At 45.7% G+C, this 20580-nt stretch overlaps 2 protein-coding genes across 10 annotated transcripts in view; both read left to right on the top strand.

The window, feature by feature from the left end:
- LOC310842696 (uncharacterized protein) overlaps positions 1–20580 on the top strand; it is a 1538459-nt gene that overhangs the window by 156544 nt on the left and 1361335 nt on the right. The window lies entirely within an intron of this gene.
- Positions 14535–20580, top strand: part of PCDH9 (protocadherin 9) — a 754509-nt gene continuing 748463 nt past the window's right edge. For all 9 annotated transcript variants that reach the window (XM_083737782.1, XM_083737780.1, XM_083737779.1 and 6 more), the window contains exons 1-2: positions 14535–15314; positions 16582–19739. In XM_083737782.1, coding sequence (XP_083593908.1) covers positions 16704–19739 — 3036 coding nt within the window. In that variant the 5' untranslated portion in view covers positions 14535–15314; positions 16582–16703. The remainder of the gene's footprint in view (positions 15315–16581; positions 19740–20580) is intronic.

Here is a 20580-nt window from a genome sequence, read left to right as displayed (position 1 = left end):
GTCTATAATTCTCATCTCCAGACCATGATCTAGAGCGGTCCCTGAAAATACAAACATCTGTTGTTTTTGATCTAGTGGTTCAATTCTCCACACACGCCGTGTACTCTGCCTCCTGCCCCTGCCAGTTTGAATGTGATGTGCAGGACTGCACATGGACCTACATCAACATGGCCACTATAAATAAATATTTTACATGCTCCATTGAAAAACCATATGGCGGATCCTTTGATGTGCTGTACATGCATGCACAAGAGTTCATGTTCATGTTGCGAAGGGAGGTGCAAATGGCATGTTTTAGGAGTAGAAGAGGCAAGGTGATATGAATCACAAAACCTCATATGTGAGCAGGTTCAGGAATTCGGTGTAATGACCAGATAGTGACTCCAGCCAAGCCTGGGTATAGATCTGTATGAGGTAAGCTTGGTTCACACCCTCAAATCATTTGTCAGAGACGGATGTCAGCTTAAAACACCTTGCTTCTCAATGGAGACAGTTCACGTCTGGGCAAGACTAATCAATCTGTGGGTAAAATGAAGGGCTGAAAGATCTAGTGATATGTAAGTCTATTGTGCCCCACCCACCGTTAAAATACACTGAAGATACACAGATGATACAATCCCCTATGTGACAATTGTGTGGAGGACCTCCAGTGTGGGACTTCCATGTGTGAAATAGCCACCACAGATTTCATATTACCTAAAACACAATGCTAATCAATGGAACCAGTTCACACATTCAGTTTAAAGCTTTTACCAATTCCAAAATGTATATTTATCGAGGGATGGTGTGCACATGTAAATGAGTTCTCGGAGATCAGGGCCAGCAAATGAGGCAATTGCCCAAGGTGGTGAGCATGATCTGCACAGATTTGTGCTCCCCCAGCCCATTTTAGCTGTCTGGCTAGCCGATATAACCATATGGTTATATGGCCATACTTAGAGGGCCATTACCTCACCAGGAAGATAGCCTGGCTATTCCAGGAAGTGAATCCACACTGGATCAAGCCTACCCACCCCCCAAACTCAGATATGAATGTGTGAACCAGTCCCCAAGGTGTGGTAATCAGCTGTAGAGAAGTCACATGTTCTACAGTCATGTGGATGTGACCCAGAAGATGAGGAATTAATTCTTACACATGCAAGAGTGAATCAGCCCTACACCCAATGCATCTCTGCATGTTTAGCTCCAGTTTCTACTTTTAAGAGAGAGGTCAGAGTAATACAAGGTGAGAAATGATGAGTTGATCATAAGGTATTCTGAAGTGCTTTATTTATTTATTATAAGTCCTACTGTTCTTCACCCAAAGGTCACAGGGTGGTTTACAGTATAATAAACAACATGTATTCATAACGTAATAGCCATACCATGCAAACATTAAAGAACAGTTATAGCAATAGAATTCATAATAAGCTACAGTGTCAAATTATTCATAAGTTATTTCAGTCACTGATACACTCATCTGAGAGCCTGCTGGAAGAGGTGCACATTCATCTGTTTCCTTAACAAAAAACAATACGATCACAATGTTTTATGCTCAAAATTCCATGATTAAAGCATAATATGACTCATTTTCATGTATTATGTATTTATACCATTTGAGCCTGTATGATAAGATGTAAGCAGTTCCCTTTAGCTCTGCTTGACATGTGCTCGGACCGACTAATTAGAGAAAGGAACTTGTTCCATTTTCTGAAGTCCATCAAATATTGTCACATCAAATATTATATGGGGGTGGAGGATGCTGTGGTGAGAATGACAAGAAACGGAGATATGCAAGACTAGCTAGTATTTCCTACAACTTAGAAGCGGAAGAATAGATTAAGCTTTTTTAATACAAAGCACCTCTTTGTGCAGACCAGGCCTAAAGAGGGTTCAGTCAAGATTCTTGGAATGTTGTCACTGATTCATTGGTAGGGCTTGCTCTGTGCTTGAACAAGCATCCTTTGGAAATTATACAATCTGCTTCCCCTCAGACATTTTAGAGATAAGGCAGCCTTAGACTCCTTTCAAGGGTAATAATTAGAGGTATATTTGAACCACAAGCTGTCCAGATGCTGGAGCCCTCCTCCTTGAGTGACAACAATCCTTGAGGGGCCCACGTCTTGATGGACTTCCCCCTTATTCCACTTCTCCCCACCATGAGCATTCCCAGCCGTTTCATGCCCTTACCTAATTTCCCCTTTATGTCTATTGACTTCTTCTTTGCAAAAAGAGCATGTCTACCTGCTTTCCATAAGAACATAGGAAGATCCTGCTGGATCAGGCCAGTGACCTGTCTAGGCTAGCATCCTGCTCTCACAGTGGCCTACCAGACGCCTGTGGTGAACGAGTACAAGAGCAACTCTCCCCTGCTGTTTCCAGCAACTGGTTTTCAGAATCCTTAGTTCATGGCATGTGCTCCACGTTCCACCTCGGTTTGTTCCTGCTGTATTGTCATCTCCTTGTTTCCCAGCAGCCTCACTATCAGAATAACCCTGTCACCTCTCCATGTCTAGAAGAACTATCTTCTGAGAACTGACCACAACCTGCTTCTCCAACCAGCGTTTCCCTCCCCCCTCTCTGGGTTTGACACTTCAGCCAGAGGGAAACCATGAAACCATGGGACTCCTCCACTCAGGCATGACAGTCCTATTGATCCAGGACAAACCTATTCCCAGTCCCCCATATTGGACGAGTATTAATTTTCCTTCTAGAAAATTAATAAAGCCAGCACAAAGCATCTAACCCCTTGGGTGCTACAAGGCATGGTTTAGCAATTTATCGTGTGAGGGCCATGCAAAGAGCTTAGTCCCAAGCCTGGCTTCTCTGAGAGGTTAACAAAAATGCGGCAAGCATGCAAACATTAACATGATCGATTGCGTTTCAAGCAAACACAGCCTTGCTTCTCTAACGTATGCGGCCTCTATTAAGAGCAAGGACATGTTTTACAGTTCCCTACTTGGGAACGTGTTGAATTTAAGTCCAGCAGCAGTTAGTTTAATCCAATTTGATTATTATTTCTCTCCTCAAACCTCCGTGAGGCTAACCTTGTGTACCTGGAAGAAGCTCATTTGTGAGCATAGGGTAATCAGTTCTGACTACAAGTTAAAGTTATCCTTAAGCAAACAGAAAACTATTCAGCATAGCAATAAAGTTAAATAATTATTACCGAGCTATGTGATGTGACTACAATGTGACTTTGAAATGACTGGGATGTGATTAGAATCAGAATGTGATGCATCTTTGATGATACCAGAAAAGAAGGGTGCCATAGCTCCCTGATATTACCAGTAGCAGGAAAAACGACATTATTAACGCCTAGAAAGACACCATTTCCAGAAGGCAGGGCAGGCTTGAAAATGGTTGTTAACTCTAATCGCTGATAAATACACTTAAGAGTTTGATATAAAGGAGGAGAGTAAGTCGGGGAAAGAGTATAGACCACAATAACCAATATGTATGAACCATGTCAGACTCTCATCCTCACTAACCATTGTCCATCTGAAGGGCTACTCATGGGCATCCCATAGACCATTTGGGTCAGCATATATCCTTCATTGCCCTCACATTCCTGTGCTGCTTTTTTTAGAGGTTGATGTGTTGATCAGTCCTACCCTCTACCTATTAATCTACAACTGGGCGATATCTGTTATTGGATTATGTCTGTTGGCATCAGAGCATCCTTCTGTTTACACAGACCTCTAGCAAGCAACGTTTCTTTTTTACAGTGAGAGCTCACATTGATCTACAGAAGCTGATGTAGTGAAAATATCACCTTTCAAATCTCTTAGGCTCCATAAAGAGGTGCCTTCAAAGAGTGGTTGGGTGCACCTGTTCCAGGTTTTGTTTCCTTCTTGTTTTCACTCTTCAGCTGCCACACACAGAATTTCTGAACTCAGAGTATCCCTGAACACTCTTATACTTCTGGTAGGGGGTCCACTTTGTTTTTGCTTCCCCCTGCCCCCAGCACACCACATGTTTAGTATTTCAATTTTAAAGCCCCCCCTCCCTCGTTCATTGGAATCTGCTCTGACAGGGGCATGGCTGAGAAGCGGGGGGCTGCTTTGTGATGGTCACACAAAGGCTGGCCAATCAGTGCCATGCAAATAAATTCAGGAAACGAGAAGAACTGGTTCCTACAAGATTACTCCTTGGAATTAGGCCGTTGTCAGGCAGGTGGTGCACTTAACCAAAAGGGCTCACTGCTGAAATTATGTACATCTGCACAACTATGCAGCGTGAGATTGCACTGGTGGAAGCAGTATAACATAAAGAGGGGCTTGGTCACACAAAGTTAAATGAACATTTGCAGCTGTTGTACACCTATTTAATTTTCGGAGTCCGTATGATGCTACCCACAAACAAGGCCAGCCTTTATCCCTTTTGCCTGTAAATGTAGGATAGTCTGATAAATTGAGAAAACCAGGTTCCAAACTTTTCCACTCAAGGTCGCAGACAACTGCATATGAACCACATTAAAAATTTCTACATCAGATAATGTGCAGAAATCTGAAAGCCTGTGCTGAGAATTTACAATTGTTTTCATTTCTTTCTTGGCCCTGTTCATAACTATTTCCAACACACTCTTGCATGGAGGAGCGTGTTTATATATATTATTTTGATCCCTCAGATATGCACAAAACGAGAAAACAGCAAAAGTGTGTGTTGAAAATCTACACCGGCCTGTGTGTTTTCAAAAAAAACCCAACAATATGCACAAACAGCTTTCTGCACACATGCCCTGTCGATTCTTAATTGGCATAACAGAAACAGCGAACGCAAAAAGCAATACCTGCTCTATGAATGAGAAAGATAGAAATCCCACCCTTTACAATGGGAAAAGTGATGACTTGCCTAGAGCTGTTCAGATGTCATCCTGAGTTAGCAAGCGGGATCGTGTCCACAAGCCCTGCCCCCATTTATGGTACATATACTGTAGTATAAAATCTGAAAAAGATGGTGTGATTGGAGCATCTATCAATTCAGGGGCTCTAATCATGTGCAGGGACGCGGTTGGCGCTGTGGGTAAAACCTCAGTGCCTAGGACTTGCCGATCGTATGGTCGGCAGTTTGAATCCCCGCGGCAGGGTAGGCTCCCGTCGTTCGGTCCCAGCTCCTGCCCACCTAGCAGTTCGAAAGCACTCTTAAGTGCAAGTAGATAAATAGGGACCACTTTATAGCGGGAAGGTAAACGGTGTTTCCGTGTGCTGCGCTGGTGCTGGCTCGCCAGCTGCAGCTTCGTCACGCTGGTGACGTGACCTGGAAGTGTCTTCGGACGGCGCCGGCTCACGGCCTCTAGAGCGAGATGAGCACGCAAGCCTAGAGTCAGACATGACAGGCCCGTACGGGCAGGGGTACCTTTACCTTTAATCATGTGCAAAGAGCTTAAGTACATGCTACTAGTAAGAAAGCATATGTGAATGAGCCAATGACAGAAAGAGCTTAAAAATCACCTCAAACAAAACACATTCTACCATCAACTCACATTTTCTCCATAGAGTTTTTAAAATACAGTGGTACCTCGGGTTAAGTACTTAATTCATTCCGGAGGTCCGTTCTTAACCTGAAACTGTTCTTAACCTGAAGCACCACTTTAGCTAATGGGGCCTCCTGCTGCTGTACCACCGCCGCCCAATTTCTGTTCTCATCCTGAAGCAAAGTTCTTAACCTGAGGTACTATTTTTGGGTTAGCGGAGTCTGTAACCTGAAGCATATGTAACCTGAAGTGTATGTAACCCGAGGTACCACTGTATGTAGATTTGTAAGCAGCCCACAGTTTTTCACCTGGCTCCAGGTAACTACTGGGTTCAGGATGAAATATTTCCAGGGGTTAGCTGTAAAGGTTAACAATTTCTTGTCAGTGTTTTGACTTTTGAGTTTGACCCTTATCAACGAACTTTTCTTCCTTGTTTATTAGATTTCATTGTATTTTCTACTTGACTTTGATACATAATTAAGCTGAATAGGAACTTATTTTTATAACCTTGGTTTATAGGGGTTATAAAAACTTTTGAAACAATGCTTCCTTGTGCCCCTTCCTTTTCAGTGGTCTGGCTGATTCACTTTCCTTACTTGCAATAATAAAAGATGGAGACATTTTACGGGGGGAAACAAACTGATTCAGTAAGAATTTGAGTTTGGTTCCATGTTTTACCCATCCAAGAATGCTTCAGAATTATGGCCTAGAAAAAAACCCACAATGAGTCCAATAACATTTACTTGAATGAACAAAATTCAAGTTAAGTGGCCCTTTAGTTGAATGAAGGACTGTAGCTGAGTAGGTCACATGTTTTGCAGACACAAGGCTCCAGGTCCAATGCTTGATATCTCTTGGCTAGACTAGGAAAGACTTTGGAGAACTTCTGCCACTGTGAGATAGACCATTGGTCTGACTTGGTGCAAGGCAGCTTCCTATGTCCTAATGATCACCCTCCAAGTGGAATGATGTTCTTTAAGTGTCCACTATATATTTGGTAAGGGACGCGGGTGGCGCTGTGGGTTAAACCACAGAGCCTAGGACTTGCCGATCAGAAGGTCAGCGGTTCGAATCCCCGCGACGGGGTGAGCTCCCGTTGCTTGGTCCCTGCTCCTGCCAACCTAGCAGTTCAAAAACACGTTAAAGTGCAAGTAGATAAATAGGTACCGCTCCAGCGGGAAGGTAAACGGCGTTTCCGTGCACTGCTCTGGTTCACCAGAAGTGGCTTAGTCATGCTGGCCACATGACCAGCGGACAAACGCTGGCTTTGTGGACAAACGCTGGCTCCCTTGGCCTATAGAGCGAGATGAGCGCCACAACCCCAGAGTCGGTCACAACTGGACCTAATGGTTAGGGTTAGGGTTAGGGTCCCTTTACCTTTACCTATATATTTGGTATTCTTTAACATCTCCACTGGCAAAAGGGTAGGACATAGTAAGAATTTATCACACAATGCCTAGCAGAGAGCTCCTTAACACTACCAAATATAAACTAAAAAGCCAAACTGGTATCAGTAATAATAAGAATTGGACTAATAAGAACAGGCTCAAACGCCATTCACATGTGCTCTAATGTATAAAGTTTCACATAAGTATGCCTGTGTAAATATGAGACTGCAGGGATAAATGATTAGGCCTTGTGCAACCATGGTGGTATAAAATCCTTGCAATTCACATACAAACCATTGCTGCAAATCACTGTAAGGAAATCTCTGTCACAAACAGTGCCATCTCCCATTTCCTTACAATCAGATGTACACTATTATCTGCAAGTTGCTTCATCGCACATTATGTTCCCTATACGAAGGCACAGACTTTCTTAACTTTCTGAACTCAGAATCCTCTTCTGAAACACTTCTGAGAGCAAAACACTTGGCCCACAGGTAATATGTGCAGAGATCCTAGTTCATAGCCATGTGCAAACTGCCACTGTTGCATCTAGAAGATATTTGGATTTAGGGCACAAATCTAACACAAGGAATAGGAAACTGACCCTCCTTCCCTGTCCTGCCCCCTCTAATCTGCCTTGTTTTTCTTGCAGTCGGTAAGACTGGAAGCCTATGTTGCATTTAATATCTGCACAATGTTAAGACCTGAAATTATACTGACAGCAACAATCACACAAACTATAATAATTGGGGCCTCTTCTAAGCCTCCCCACTGATCACCACAATAAGAACAAAGCAGCAATAATATCTGTGCTCCCAACTCTCCTGGACCAGAATAGGGTGAGAAAACAGTGTGGAAGGCACTTGACCCCAGGACTGCAGTGAGAGACATTTCCACTAGTGGATGGTGCTCACTCAGACTGACAGGGTGGAAGGTAGTAGGTTAGAGACCACTGACAGAGCCACTTCCTGACTGGTTGTAGAGAGGCAGACAGGCTCTGTAGCCTATTGACTCCACTTTTAATTTGTCAGGGGAGCATCACCTGCCTTGGGAATGGGATACTGTCCTTCCCTAGAATTTCATGTCCTCCTAAGGACTTGCTGAACTGACAATTTAAATTGGAATACAAGAAGGGGAGGTGTGAGGAGGTCTGAGAAATAAGGTAAAAGAAAATAAGTAATTGAAACTTTATGTGTTTTTAATTGTTGTTAAGTTTTGATTTTTTTGTATTTTTGTGTTGTTTTTATTTTGTTTATTTTTGTTTTTGATTTTTAAAATACCAATAAATATTCATTTTTTTAAAAAAGAATTTCATGTCCTCCTGTTGGTGTGCTGCACACTCTCACCCCGGCATGAGAGCCACTGCTTTAACTCATACAATGTGAAACCAGCCACACACCACACAGATATTATCATCAAGAAATGGTAATGAGGAGATGCCGTTTCGTTGTTAAGAGTCAACGGAGGCAACAATAGATTCTACTTCTCCTATAATTTATTTAAAAATAAAAATTAAGAATAGGCAAGCATCTCCCATACTACTTTCCAACATTTTAATTACCCAGAAGAAGCTGTTGCCATGCCCCCCTTTCCCATCAAAGTGTTATTAATAAAACAGACTTGTGGTAGCCTGAATGCAGCCTGTACTCTATGTCTGGGCATTGTTATTCCCTCCAATATTCTAACCTTCTTTGCTTCTTTCACTGAGTACATAGTGGGGAGAATGGGATCATGGCTGCGAGCCTGCCCCTAATCTCTGCACATCCATTGGAAGGGGCAAACTGAATTTCACATGCATACAAGAGTCTGCACGTAGGCTCCATACGTATTAGCAGAACCCCAGATCCCACAGGATTCCCAGCTGAATGGAAGAGTCTTTTGTATCGCTTGTCTTTGTCACACTGGGATCCAGCCTCGTGGTAGCTTACATAGCAGTTTCCCCTCTCATCAGTCCTGGGAGGTAGGTTTGGCTAAGAATGTCTGGCCCAAGACCACTTAGTGCAGGCATAGGCAAACTCCGGCCCTCCAGATGTTTGGGACTACAATCTCCATCATCCCGAGCTAACAGGACCAGTGGTCAGGGATGATGGGAATTGTAGTCCCAAACATCTGGAGGGACGGAGTTTGTCTATGCCTGACGCAGTGTTCTCTGTGGATTTTGGGGGTTTGTGTGTGTGAAATTTCCAACTCGTCTCATCTCCTTAGTCTAAACTGAACTTTCCATTTGCTACACACACCAGATCTTGATGAATAATATATGGTAAATGAATTTCAACTTATTTACTCCTAGCATATTCATTGAGCTTGTTTTTACCACCACGAGTTCTTAGTTACACTGGCATTCCAAATTAATCTTATTGCTTCATATATTAATCTTATTGCTTCATATGTGTGTATATATTATTTTAAATGGGCCAAAGGGGAGGGCAATTTAGTTATGCAATTATTTACATAGTGATACAGTAAAATGTAATTAATGCAAGAGCCAAAGATGGCAAAAATAAGCAAAAACTTTCCTTTTCCCCTTTTGTCCTGGATTTGCTACGTTGTCCAAGACCCATAATACAAAGTAGGCTGACTGATCAAATTCCTCAAATCAAGAGGTGCAGGGGAATGTTGGAATTGGATGATAGGGCTGTTTTGCTGTGTTTTTGTGTTGTTTACAACAGAAACTAATAAAGACACACAGAAATGAATAAAGACAACTTCCTATTCTTAAATAGCCTTTCAATGGAAGTTCCTCATTAGGTTTTAGAACCCTGATTTTCCCTTTTTGGGAAAATTGCAATGCTTGGGCTCTTGTGTCATTTTATTCTGATACCACCTTGTGGAAGGCAACTAATTGATCATGTTTTCTGTTGATAAATGAATAATGCACCCGACTCCTCCAGAGAATAAACAGGTATTTAAAAATTCAGAGTAAACGATAGTGTCTCATTCTGTTTCATGTGGTTTTTAAAGAAACAAACATACAAACCCAAATCCTTTTTTATATATAGAGAGAGAATTCTCAACTGACCCTTAAGAGGAAAATGAGAAAGGTGTGCAAGAGTCAATGGGATGCAGACTGAAGCTGGAGTCAGAAAAAGATGAATTATAGATGAAGAGGCATGTATTAAATATAACATTGAAATAAGTTAAAGAGGGCAAGGGAACCATGTTTTATACAGCAGTGGTCAGGATGGAGCCCCTCCAGCAGAACCTTCGGAGGATATAGGGCAGGGACTGGGAACCTTTGGTCCTTCAGATGTTGTTGGTCTCCAACTCCCAGTAGCTCCAGCCAACATGGCCAATGGACAAAGTTGATGGGCATTGTAGTCCAGAAACATTCAGACTGAGATTGCTACAAGTTCTCCCAAGCACTAACACTGGGTCTATTACATGGAATTTGCCTGTTTCCTTGGGGATCCTGCAGTGCTGGACCTGCTATTGAAGGCTGCAATGAGGCCAGGCAGAAACAAAAGAACCTCTTACAAACTAAGAGGAACTATCCCAGAACCACACTGAAAGAAAATCTTAAGTGAAGCCATGTCTGCAAGACAAGATGACAGTCCTCCTACCTTCATTGGAATGAAAATGTCCTGTTTCAAAATTAAAATGAGGACAGAGTTTATTGTATTTTTAGGGATATTTCTGTGATCCACCTAGGGCCCACCTGAATTGGAAAGAAAATAAAACGAATGAATAAACAAGTAAGTTTAAGCAAGAATAACAGATCCTGGGATCTGGAAGCCATGTGTTTCAGGAATCCCTGAATACTGGCAGCAGTCTCAGGTATCTGCTACCCACCTCTGCCTTTTGGAATGGTTATGGAGTTGTCTTGTAAAAAATTGTGTTAGACTGAGCTTTGAGCCTCTTCCTTGAAATCTCTGCATGGCCAAAAGCTACTGGGGGTGCATTTCGTCTCTATATGCATCGCATAAGGACTCATCCATACTTGCCTTTGCTCTGCACTTTCTGTGCACAGATCTAGGCTCTCCAGGTCTGTGTCCAAGTGGACACAGTGTCCCCGCCCCGTGCCCCGGTGATTTCCCCAGGGAAACCCAGGTTTTATTGCTGAATCGGAGCAAATAGCAATCCACAGAAAACCTGGTTGCCACTTGCTCTGATTCAGTGGTAACAAATGGGTTTTCCCAGCGAAAACACCAGGACAAACAAAAAACTACTCCAATTTGGACCTGGAAAACCTGGATCTGTGTGGCAAAAAAGGAAGTGCTGGTGAGCCCCAATTGTATACACATGGTATCTTTCAACCACTACCATGAAGTGCATAGCATCACACACTACAACTGGTGATGTTCTGAATTGCTGTTTACAGGAGACAATTAATGTTTTGTTCTTTTTCTCCCAGTATAACTTTAACCTAAGAACCCTTTTCTTTTTTGGAGGACAAAACTATTCTAAATGAAAATAGTGCATCCAACAATGGAAACAAGCCGCCAACCCTCTTGAATAGGTAAGAATCAGAGCAGGAGTGTTCAAAGTATGATCCTATTTTTACCTCTGAAACAGTGCAGGATTTGGGGAAAAGCATAGCAGGCAACACACATGGGGTCATGTAATGCAGCATAACAATTCTTTCATGCCCTTTAACAATTCCATCATGCTTTGGAACCAGTCTTGCAGACGTGGTATGCGCACTCTCTCCACTCCTTCACCCCAGCCATTAAACGGGAGGGGGTGGAATACCGAACACTACCGGACCCATGACAAACCTCTGTGGAATTTCACTCCTTATCTCCTCCTACCCGGAGAGCAATCCATTAACTGGTACTCCTTGAGTGCTCCTTTTCAGCCATTTGTACACCTAATCTATTCCACCACCTTTTAACCTGCATTTCTCCAGCTGACATATGGGAATGTCATGTTCAGGATATTGCTGTCAAAAGCCAAAAAGCTCACTTGTTTTGCATTTCCATCAACCAGTGGGCCCTATAAATAGCATTATCTTGACCTGCTCTGAGCAAGAACTGGAGAGCCAAAGTGTGCTGGAAGCAAGTCGAGAGTAGGCTGGGGAAACAAGAAAGGCTGTCAAGCACTCCTCAGGCTGCAGGATGCAGTTGTGGGCTGCAGCTCGGCTTGGTGGGTCAAAGATGTGCCTTAGCAAATGCAGACTGCAACCCTAGCCCTCCAATGCTGGGGTGGGTGGGTGGAAAGCCTACCAGGTTCTGACAGATTATTCAGAGCTCGATATGTGTATTCATAAGAGTTTTAGAATTGGAAGGGACCTCTGAGGGTCAACTAGTCCAACCCCCTGCAATGCAGGAATCTCAACATGTGGTCCTCCATCCTGTTTGAAACCATACCTGACCATGCTTACCTTTGCAAAGGAGCTAGCCGTTTCATTGCTGCACCACTCAGATGCAAGGCTGACAGGGTTCAATGGGACTGACAACCTATTTTGTAGCCTAAATAGTAAGCATACTTACTGGGGTAAGCCCATCAACTGACCTTATGCCTGAGTGAATTTGAATTGAATCCAGATGCTAGATATATTTAGCACCATTTTAAAACACACACACGGCAACCAGCCAGGCACTTGAAAAATACCTCCAGGGCTGGCACACCTGGGCTGCCACACTTTGGGAAGGCCAACTAGGGCTGAAAAATGATCTACATGGAGCAGCTGCTGGACAGAGGGGTCTACATTGAGTGAGTAGGCAGGTGAGGGATGGTGGCTAATCCTTGGGTTTGGGAGAGAGTGATGGTGGCAAGGAGCTGCACTGGCCTCTACTTGCCAAGCTTGCTGGATGTGTGAAGGATTTGGTCTACAAACATCTCACTTGCTCAGTCACCAACAGAGACATACATAGGGGTTGGTTAGGTTGGCCCCCGCCCAAGGTGCAAGGCCAAGAGGGCACCAAAATCACCCTTCTCCACTCTGGCTTGGAATAGCTAGGAGAGAAAGTAGCAAATGGAAGGAGGCACAGAGGCAGACATAGGAACCAACAGAGGAGGAGAAGGGAAGGCAGAGTAGGCCTGAACTCCTGACCCCCCGCATAACCATGGAGGAAGTCGCTGGTGGAGAGCAAAAAGCGATGAAAATAAAATATTTTGAATTTCTTGTCCATGGTGTCTCCTGGCTTCAGAAGCTCCAAGACAGCTCCTTGCCAAGGGCACAAGGGAGCCTAGGTATGCCTCTGGCACCAACATGGTTGCATCAGCAGGGGAGGCAGCAGCCAAAGTGGTCTCTTCCCTTTGGGGAAGCTGCAGGATTCAATGCCAACTGTAGCTCCACCCAAAGAGAGAGGGGGGGAAACAAATGAAGGCAGCAGCCCCTTGTCACCCCTCCACTGCTTGTTGCCCGCTTGGGTGAGCAAAGGGGCTGCTACTTCCAATCGCTAGCCCTCTGACAAGGTGGGTCCAGCCTCAGCCTGCAGCTCCACTGCAGTGTCACCCACTCTGGCAAGTGAGTGGCGGGCAGAGCTCCCAGGGCAGCAGGTGCTGTCTCTACTTCAAGCCCCAATCCCAGTCACTGTGCTGGCCAATGGGACACCTCTGATGCTCACTCACAGTGGCAGACTCTGGGCAACACCAAAATCCCTCCCCCGCCTTCTTCTGTTTTAAGCCATTGTTGCAGCACCCTCTTGGCTCAGCGCCCAACCAACCAGTTGTGCTCTCCCAAATCCACCTCTGCCATTCACAGCAAGCTATGGAGGAGGCTTCAGGACCAGCCTAGTGGGCCCTTTGGGTCGGTGCCGCAGGAAGGATGTGAGGGGCAACCACCCAACACACTCCAGATGTCAAATGTGGGGGCTCAGACCCCTAACAAATGTGACATGAAGGCTGGCAACATCAACCCTGCTGTGTGGGCATCCCTTGCAGAAAACCACAGTGCCTGGAGACAGACAGGTTGTGCGTCCACAGCAGTGACCAGAGGAGGAATGGCCGCACAGAGAGAAGAAATGCCATGGTGCACCTGGACGCATCCATCTGCCCCGGCTGCAACAAAACATCTCTCTCCAGTAGGAGTCTCTACAGTCACAGCAGATGTTGTAACTCTCCACCGATTTGACTTCATCCCCAAAGGCACACTCTTCCATTGTCTCCTGAGACGGACGGATGCCAACAACAAAAGACCCCAAACTTTTAGTATCTGAGTCACAGAACTGCAGAGCTGGAGGAGACCCAGGTCATTTGAGTCCCAACCCCTGACTCTACCTCCTTGCTGTACTCAAGCTATGGAAGCAAAGCAGGGCTGGAAGGACATTCGAGAAGCTGTTCTGATGTAAATATAAACTAAACCAGTTTTAACAAACTCCTTCCTGGCTGCGCTCAGGCTTTGTTTTAACCTGCCATTTCCCGGCCCCCATGTCGCCGTCCGAGGCGAAGGGTACTCTGCACGCGCTCAGAGGAGCTGAATGTTTTCCCCCCTGTAGGTAGGCAGGTAAGAGTGGGAAACAAACAGGGAAAAGGAAAACAGCGTATGTTAAGGCAAGACTAGAGCTGGCCGAAAACAGCCGCCTGAGCGGACGCCCGATCAGCCATTCTGCACAAGGGCAGCCTCGCCGCCCGCCGCCGCCCGGCCCGCGGAGCCGGAGCAACTGGCCCACTCGCCCTTCGCCGCGCTGGCCCCGCCCTCGACCCCGCCCCCGTGCCGCCGGCCAATCCGGCTCGGCGGAGGGGGAGGGCGATGCAGGCTTTGCGCCCGCCCTCCCTGTGGGCTTATTGAGAGTTATATCAAGAAACCCAGTTCGGAGCGAGCGAGGAAGGGGAGAGCGAGCGAGCGAGCGAAGGAGGGAGCGCGCGCCGGAGACGGGAGGAGAAGCCTGCGCCGCCCGCCTTGCCTTGCCTTGCCTCCGCGGCCAAGCAACAGCCCGCCAGCCTCGCCCCCCGCCAGGAGGTCCCGGGCAAGGCGAGGGCTCTGCGGAAAGAAGTTGCGCGCTCAGTTTCCCGGCGGCGCGGAAGGCGAGCGCAGCGCCAGGCGCGGGCATCGGGCGGCCGGGGCGGCAGTGCGGGGCATGCCCTGATCCGGAGGAGCAGCGCGCCGGGCTCGCTCGCCGGGCTGCGCGGCCGCCTTGGCCGGGGCTGGGGAGCCGGCGGTGTCGCCTGCGCCGCCGCGAGAGGGATCGGCATCGCTTTGATCAGCATCCTCCTCGTCATCCTCAGAGTAAGGAGGAAGAGCAAGTAAATAAGGGAGGGGCCGAGCGGGAGACAAGGTGGAGGGAGGACGAGAGAGACGCGCCGAGAGAAGCATGGCGAACCCGGACGGAACTGTGAATTTGTTCTCTGGAGTTGTGAATTTGCCACCGAGAAACAACACCTCTGCTCTGGAGGAGGAAGCGCCCGCCTGGCCGGCTGCTTGCTGATTCCCCTTCCACCTCTCCTCTCCCTCCAAAAAAGGGGAATTTGGTGGCTACCTGGGTGCCCGATGCATTGTGCGGGGCTTTCTCTGTGTCTTGGTCCTGGAAGATCGGATCCTTCCTCGGCTGCTGCTGCTGCAGTTCATCGGCACACGAAAAAGCGGCAACGTAAGTGCAAAGTTCCATATGCTTCTCTCTTTTTTGGAAGGGGAGGCATTTTTTAAAAAATAAAATTGATTTTAATGTATATTCCGACGGGAGGTGGGGAATCTCCGCGTTGCTTTGGGCTAGAGTTTGCTGGCTCTGCAGCTCCTACCTGCCTGCATCAGTGTAATGGAAAGGATCACGGATATCAACGCGTAGCTTTTAATGCAGATGTCAGATCAGTGCTTCTGACCAAACTCTCCCCGCCTCCCCCTCCCCCAATCTTATAAGGGCGCCTGGAGCTTTATTTGCTCGCATAAGGACATCTGAGCAGAAGTCTCTCTCTCTCTCTCTTTCTTAAGCAGCACTATTAGACTGCAGTATTTATGTGTGGCAGCTGCTGCTAATAACACATCCGGAGGGGCAGCCGAGTGTCACTGACTGCATCACCCCCCCCCCCATACAACCCTCATAACAAAAAACAAACCAACCCCCAACAGCATCTTTCTGCATTTTCTTTGTAAACATCTGGCTTGCTGCTTCTGAGTTGGTTCAAGGCTGCCTCCTCCCCAAATCTTCTGTTTATGTTGAAGTTGAACCTTCTCCGGCAGATGCAAGTCACATACACTGGAACATCTGGAAAAGGTGACATTTTGGTTGGCTCTGGGGAAGAAACTAGAGGTCCTGTTATTGTCTTCCTTAGTTAATAGAGATGGGAAGTAGCCAGAGAGCTACTGCAGAAGCAGCGGTGTGAGCAGTTTGTCTGAATCGTTAAGAGATCCTAGACCATCTTACAGCACTAGCCTAGGATAAAACACACAAGCAAGAGGAAGGGGAGGAAAATGTAGCTGGGTAATTTAATTGGGAGAAGGCAGGATACATGATGCTTTAAATTGCAGTAGGCATACAATTCATGCTATGCATTTTAAAAAAAGAACTTCCACTAAATTTTGGCGTGGAAGGAGAAAGCATTGCATGGTATGCTCAGTTCAATGGACTGATTTGAACAAACATGTGTATGTGTGTGTGCATGAGAGAGAAGAAAACGGCTCCTCTCCCATCAATCTTGTAACTAGTTAATTTCATTCTGAATGTGTGGTATGCTGGCACATTCATGGAGAGGAACTGCTTGCACACACAAATGAGAGGAAGGGAGAAAAGCAGGTGCCGGGTGTTTGTAAGTGTGCTGCAGAAACGTGGAGCAGGGCTTGGCAGTTGCATCTGGTGTCAGTTAAAATGAGTCAATAACACTTCTTTTTTATTGTTGTTGTTGTTGTGATTGTGTTGACAGTGGCTGTCTGGAAGCAAGAGCTCTGATGTGATGCATCCTGCAGTCCTCCCCTTGCGAACGAGGCAGCAGCATTCCATCGTGGAAACCTTGAAACCCTGAGAAGGAGCTATAAACACATTATCATGGACCTGAGGGATTTTTACCTGTTGGCTGCCCTGATTGCCTGTTTAAGGCTGGATTCTGCTGTGGCTCAAGAACTTATTTACACCATCCGAGAGGAGCTACCGGAAAACGTCCCCATCGGGAACATACCAAAGGATCTGAACATTTCTCACATCAATGCCGCCACAGGAACCAGCGCTAGTCTTGTCTACAGACTGGTCTCCAAAGCAGGGGATGCCCCTTTGGTGAAAGTGTCCAGCACCACAGGGGAGATCTTTACCACCTCCAACAGAATCGACAGAGAGAGACTCTGTGCAGGAGCTGCCTATGCTGAAGAAAACGAGTGCTTCTTTGAGCTGGAGGTGGTGATTCTCCCCAACGACTTCTTTCGGCTGATCAAGATCAAAATAATTGTGAAGGATACTAATGACAATGCCCCCATGTTTCCCTCCCCTGTCATCAACATCTCCATACCTGAAAACACTCTGATCAACAGCCGCTTTCCGATCCCGTCAGCCACAGACCCCGACACTGGTTTCAATGGGGTGCAGCACTATGAACTTTTGAATGGGCAAAGTGTCTTTGGGCTGGATATCGTGGAAACTCCAGAAGGGGAGAAGTGGCCTCAGCTGATTGTGCAGCAGAACTTGGACAGGGAGCACAAAGATACCTATGTGATGAAAATCAAAGTCGAGGATGGAGGAACCCCCCAGAAATCCAGCACAGCTATCCTCCAGGTCACAGTAAGTGATGTCAATGACAACAGGCCGGTTTTTAAAGAGAGTCAGGTGGAGGTTCACATACCAGAGAATGCCCCTGTAGGTACCTCGGTCATTCAGCTGCATGCCACAGATGCAGATATAGGAAGCAATGCGGAAATCAGATATATTTTTGGTGCCCAGGTTGCTCCTGCAACTAAAAGACTCTTTGCTTTAAACAACACAACTGGGCTGGTGACAGTTCAGAGGGCCTTAGACCGAGAGGAAACTGCCATCCACAAGGTGACGGTGCTGGCCAGTGATGGCAGCTCTACACCTGCCCGGGCAACTGTTTCCATCAATGTGACTGATGTTAACGATAACCCCCCTAACATAGACCTCAGGTACATTATAAGTCCCATCAACGGCACAGTGTACTTATCTGAGAAAGACCCCATCAATACCAAGATTGCCCTAATTACGGTCTCAGATAAGGATACTGATGTGAATGGCAAAGTGATCTGTTTCATTGAGAGAGAAGTGCCATTCCACTTGAAGGCTGTTTATGACAACCAGTACTTGTTAGAGACCTCTTCCTTGCTGGACTATGAGGGCACCAAAGAATTCAGCTTTAAAATAGTTGCCTCTGATTCTGGCAAGCCCAGTTTGAACCAGACCGCCCTAGTAAGAGTTAAGCTGGAAGATGAAAATGACAACCCTCCAATTTTCAGCCAGCCTGTAATTGAGCTGTCCGTTTCCGAAAACAACCGCCGTGGTCTGTACTTAACAACTATTAGTGCCACAGATGAGGACAGTGGGAAAAATGCAGACATTGTTTATCAGCTTGGCCCCAACGCCTCCTTTTTTGATTTGGATCGAAAGACAGGGGTTTTGACAGCTTCCCGAGTCTTTGACAGAGAAGAGCAGGAGAGGTTCATTTTTACTGTTACGGCCCGAGACAATGGCACCCCTCCCTTGCAAAGTCAAGCTGCTGTAATCGTTACAGTATTGGACGAGAATGACAACAGTCCCAAATTTACTCATAACCATTTTCAGTTTTTTGTGTCTGAGAACTTACCAAAGTATAGCACCGTAGGAGTGATCACAGTGACTGATGCAGATGCAGGAGAAAATAAAGCTGTCACTCTTTCCATCCTGAATGACAATGAGAACTTTGTTCTGGATCCTTACTCTGGAGTTATAAAGTCCAACGTTTCTTTTGACCGAGAGCAGCAGAGTTCCTACACCTTTGACGTCAAGGCCATCGATGGAGGACAACCACCTCGTTCTTCTACCGCAAAAGTCACTATAAATGTCATGGATGTTAATGACAACAGCCCTGTGGTCATCTACCCACCTTCAAATACTTCTTTTAAGCTGGTGCCTCTCTCTGCTATCCCTGGCTCTGTTGTGGCTGAAGTGTTTGCTGTTGACATTGACACGGGAATGAACGCTGAGCTGAAATATACAATCGTAAGTGGAAACAACAAAGGTTTGTTCCGTATTGATCCGGTGACGGGTAACATTACCCTGGAAGAAAAACCTACTCCTACTGATGTAGGGCTGCATCGATTAGTGGTCAATATCAGTGACCTGGGTTATCCTAAATCTCTGCATACCCTTGTCCTTGTGTTTTTGTACGTCAATGACACGGCTGGAAACGCCTCTTATATTTATGACTTGATCCGCAGGACTATGGAAACACCTTTGGACAGGAATATCGGGGACAGCAGCCAGCCTTATCAAAACGAGGACTACCTTACCATCATGATTGCTATTGTGGCAGGTGCCATGGTGGTCATTGTGGTGATCTTTGTCACTGTTCTGGTCCGCTGCCGCCACGCCTCCCGCTTCAAAGCTGCCCAAAGGAGCAAGCAAGGGGCCGAGTGGATGTCTCCCAATCAGGAGAACAAACAGAACAAGAAAAAGAAGCGGAAGAAAAGGAAGTCTCCCAAGAGTTCCCTGTTGAATTTTGTTACCATTGAGGAATCCAAACCGGAGGATGCCGTTCATGAACCTATCAATGGGACCATTAGCCTTCCAGCTGAGCTGGAGGAGCAAAGTATAGGAAGATTTGACTGGGGCACGGCCCCACCCACCACCTTTAAGCCTAACAGCCCTGATCTTGCTAAGCATTACAAATCTGCCTCTCCACAGTCCGCTTTCCATCTTAAGCCTGACACTCCCGTCTCTGTGAAAAAGCACCACGTGATTCAGGAACTCCCTTTGGACAACACCTTTGTTGGGGGTTGTGATACCCTTTCCAAACGCTCTTCCACTAGTTCAGATCACTTCAGTGCCTCAGAGTGCAGTTCCCAAGGAGGCTTCAAGACAAAGGGCCCCTTGCACACCAGACAGGTAAACGAGCACTTTTACTGGTCTATAAGTACTGCATACAAGTGCCCACTCAACCAGTACTAAAGTGCCAGGTTATATTTTCTTTCACTGTAATTTTAGCTTAGTTATAATATGCATAGAGCAAAGTGGGGGAAATACCTGCCCCTTTAGTATCTCTCTGGGGCAGGACTATGCATTTTTAGAATGAATATGATGGTCCAAAGTTGTAAGTTGCCAACTTTTTTTGTTTTAGAAAGAATGACATGCACACACTCACGTACAAGTTCATTCATGCATTCACACGGACACCTACCTACCTAGTCAGAGGTTAAAGGCAATTGTGTGAAGTTTGTCAAGAACATCTTAGTATAGAGGTTTACTGAAGAAGAAAACATATTTTTCAGTCTGCCAATTTCAATTCAAAGGGAAAAATATATATCTACATATATATTGAACTTTTCAGGATTAAATGTGTTAGCTTCTGATAAAAGAAAAGTTGGTTACACACGAGGCTGGCTTAAGTTTCTTTTGTTTTTGTTGATTTCAAACTGATTTGGAACATTTGTAAGTTATTGTCGTTCAGGGGGTTAATTTTTGTTCTCACAAAGGCTCAAAGATTGTGTTGCACTGTGTTTGTTTGGCAGGCTATAACTAAGCTATCAGGAAGTCTTCCTCTGTTTTGAATTACAACGATTTTTGTTGTACAGTAGTAAAGTTGTGTGTCTGTTAGACAAGAGGATTTTTGTTTTGTTTGTGTTTTTTTTTTTTAAAAAATGGCCAAAGTACACTTTCAGAACGAATGCATTTTGCTTTGAATAAAACATGAATTATGCAGAGAGAGAAATCACTCCATTGTAAATAT

The sequence above is a fragment of the Podarcis gaigeae genome (assembly GCF_964106915.1).
Source record: "Podarcis gaigeae genome assembly, chromosome: 4".
NCBI classification, from domain to species: domain Eukaryota; kingdom Metazoa; phylum Chordata; class Lepidosauria; order Squamata; family Lacertidae; genus Podarcis; species Podarcis gaigeae.
The sequence above is the reverse complement of the archived record's forward strand: the minus strand, read 5'-3'. Positions and strand labels throughout refer to the sequence as shown.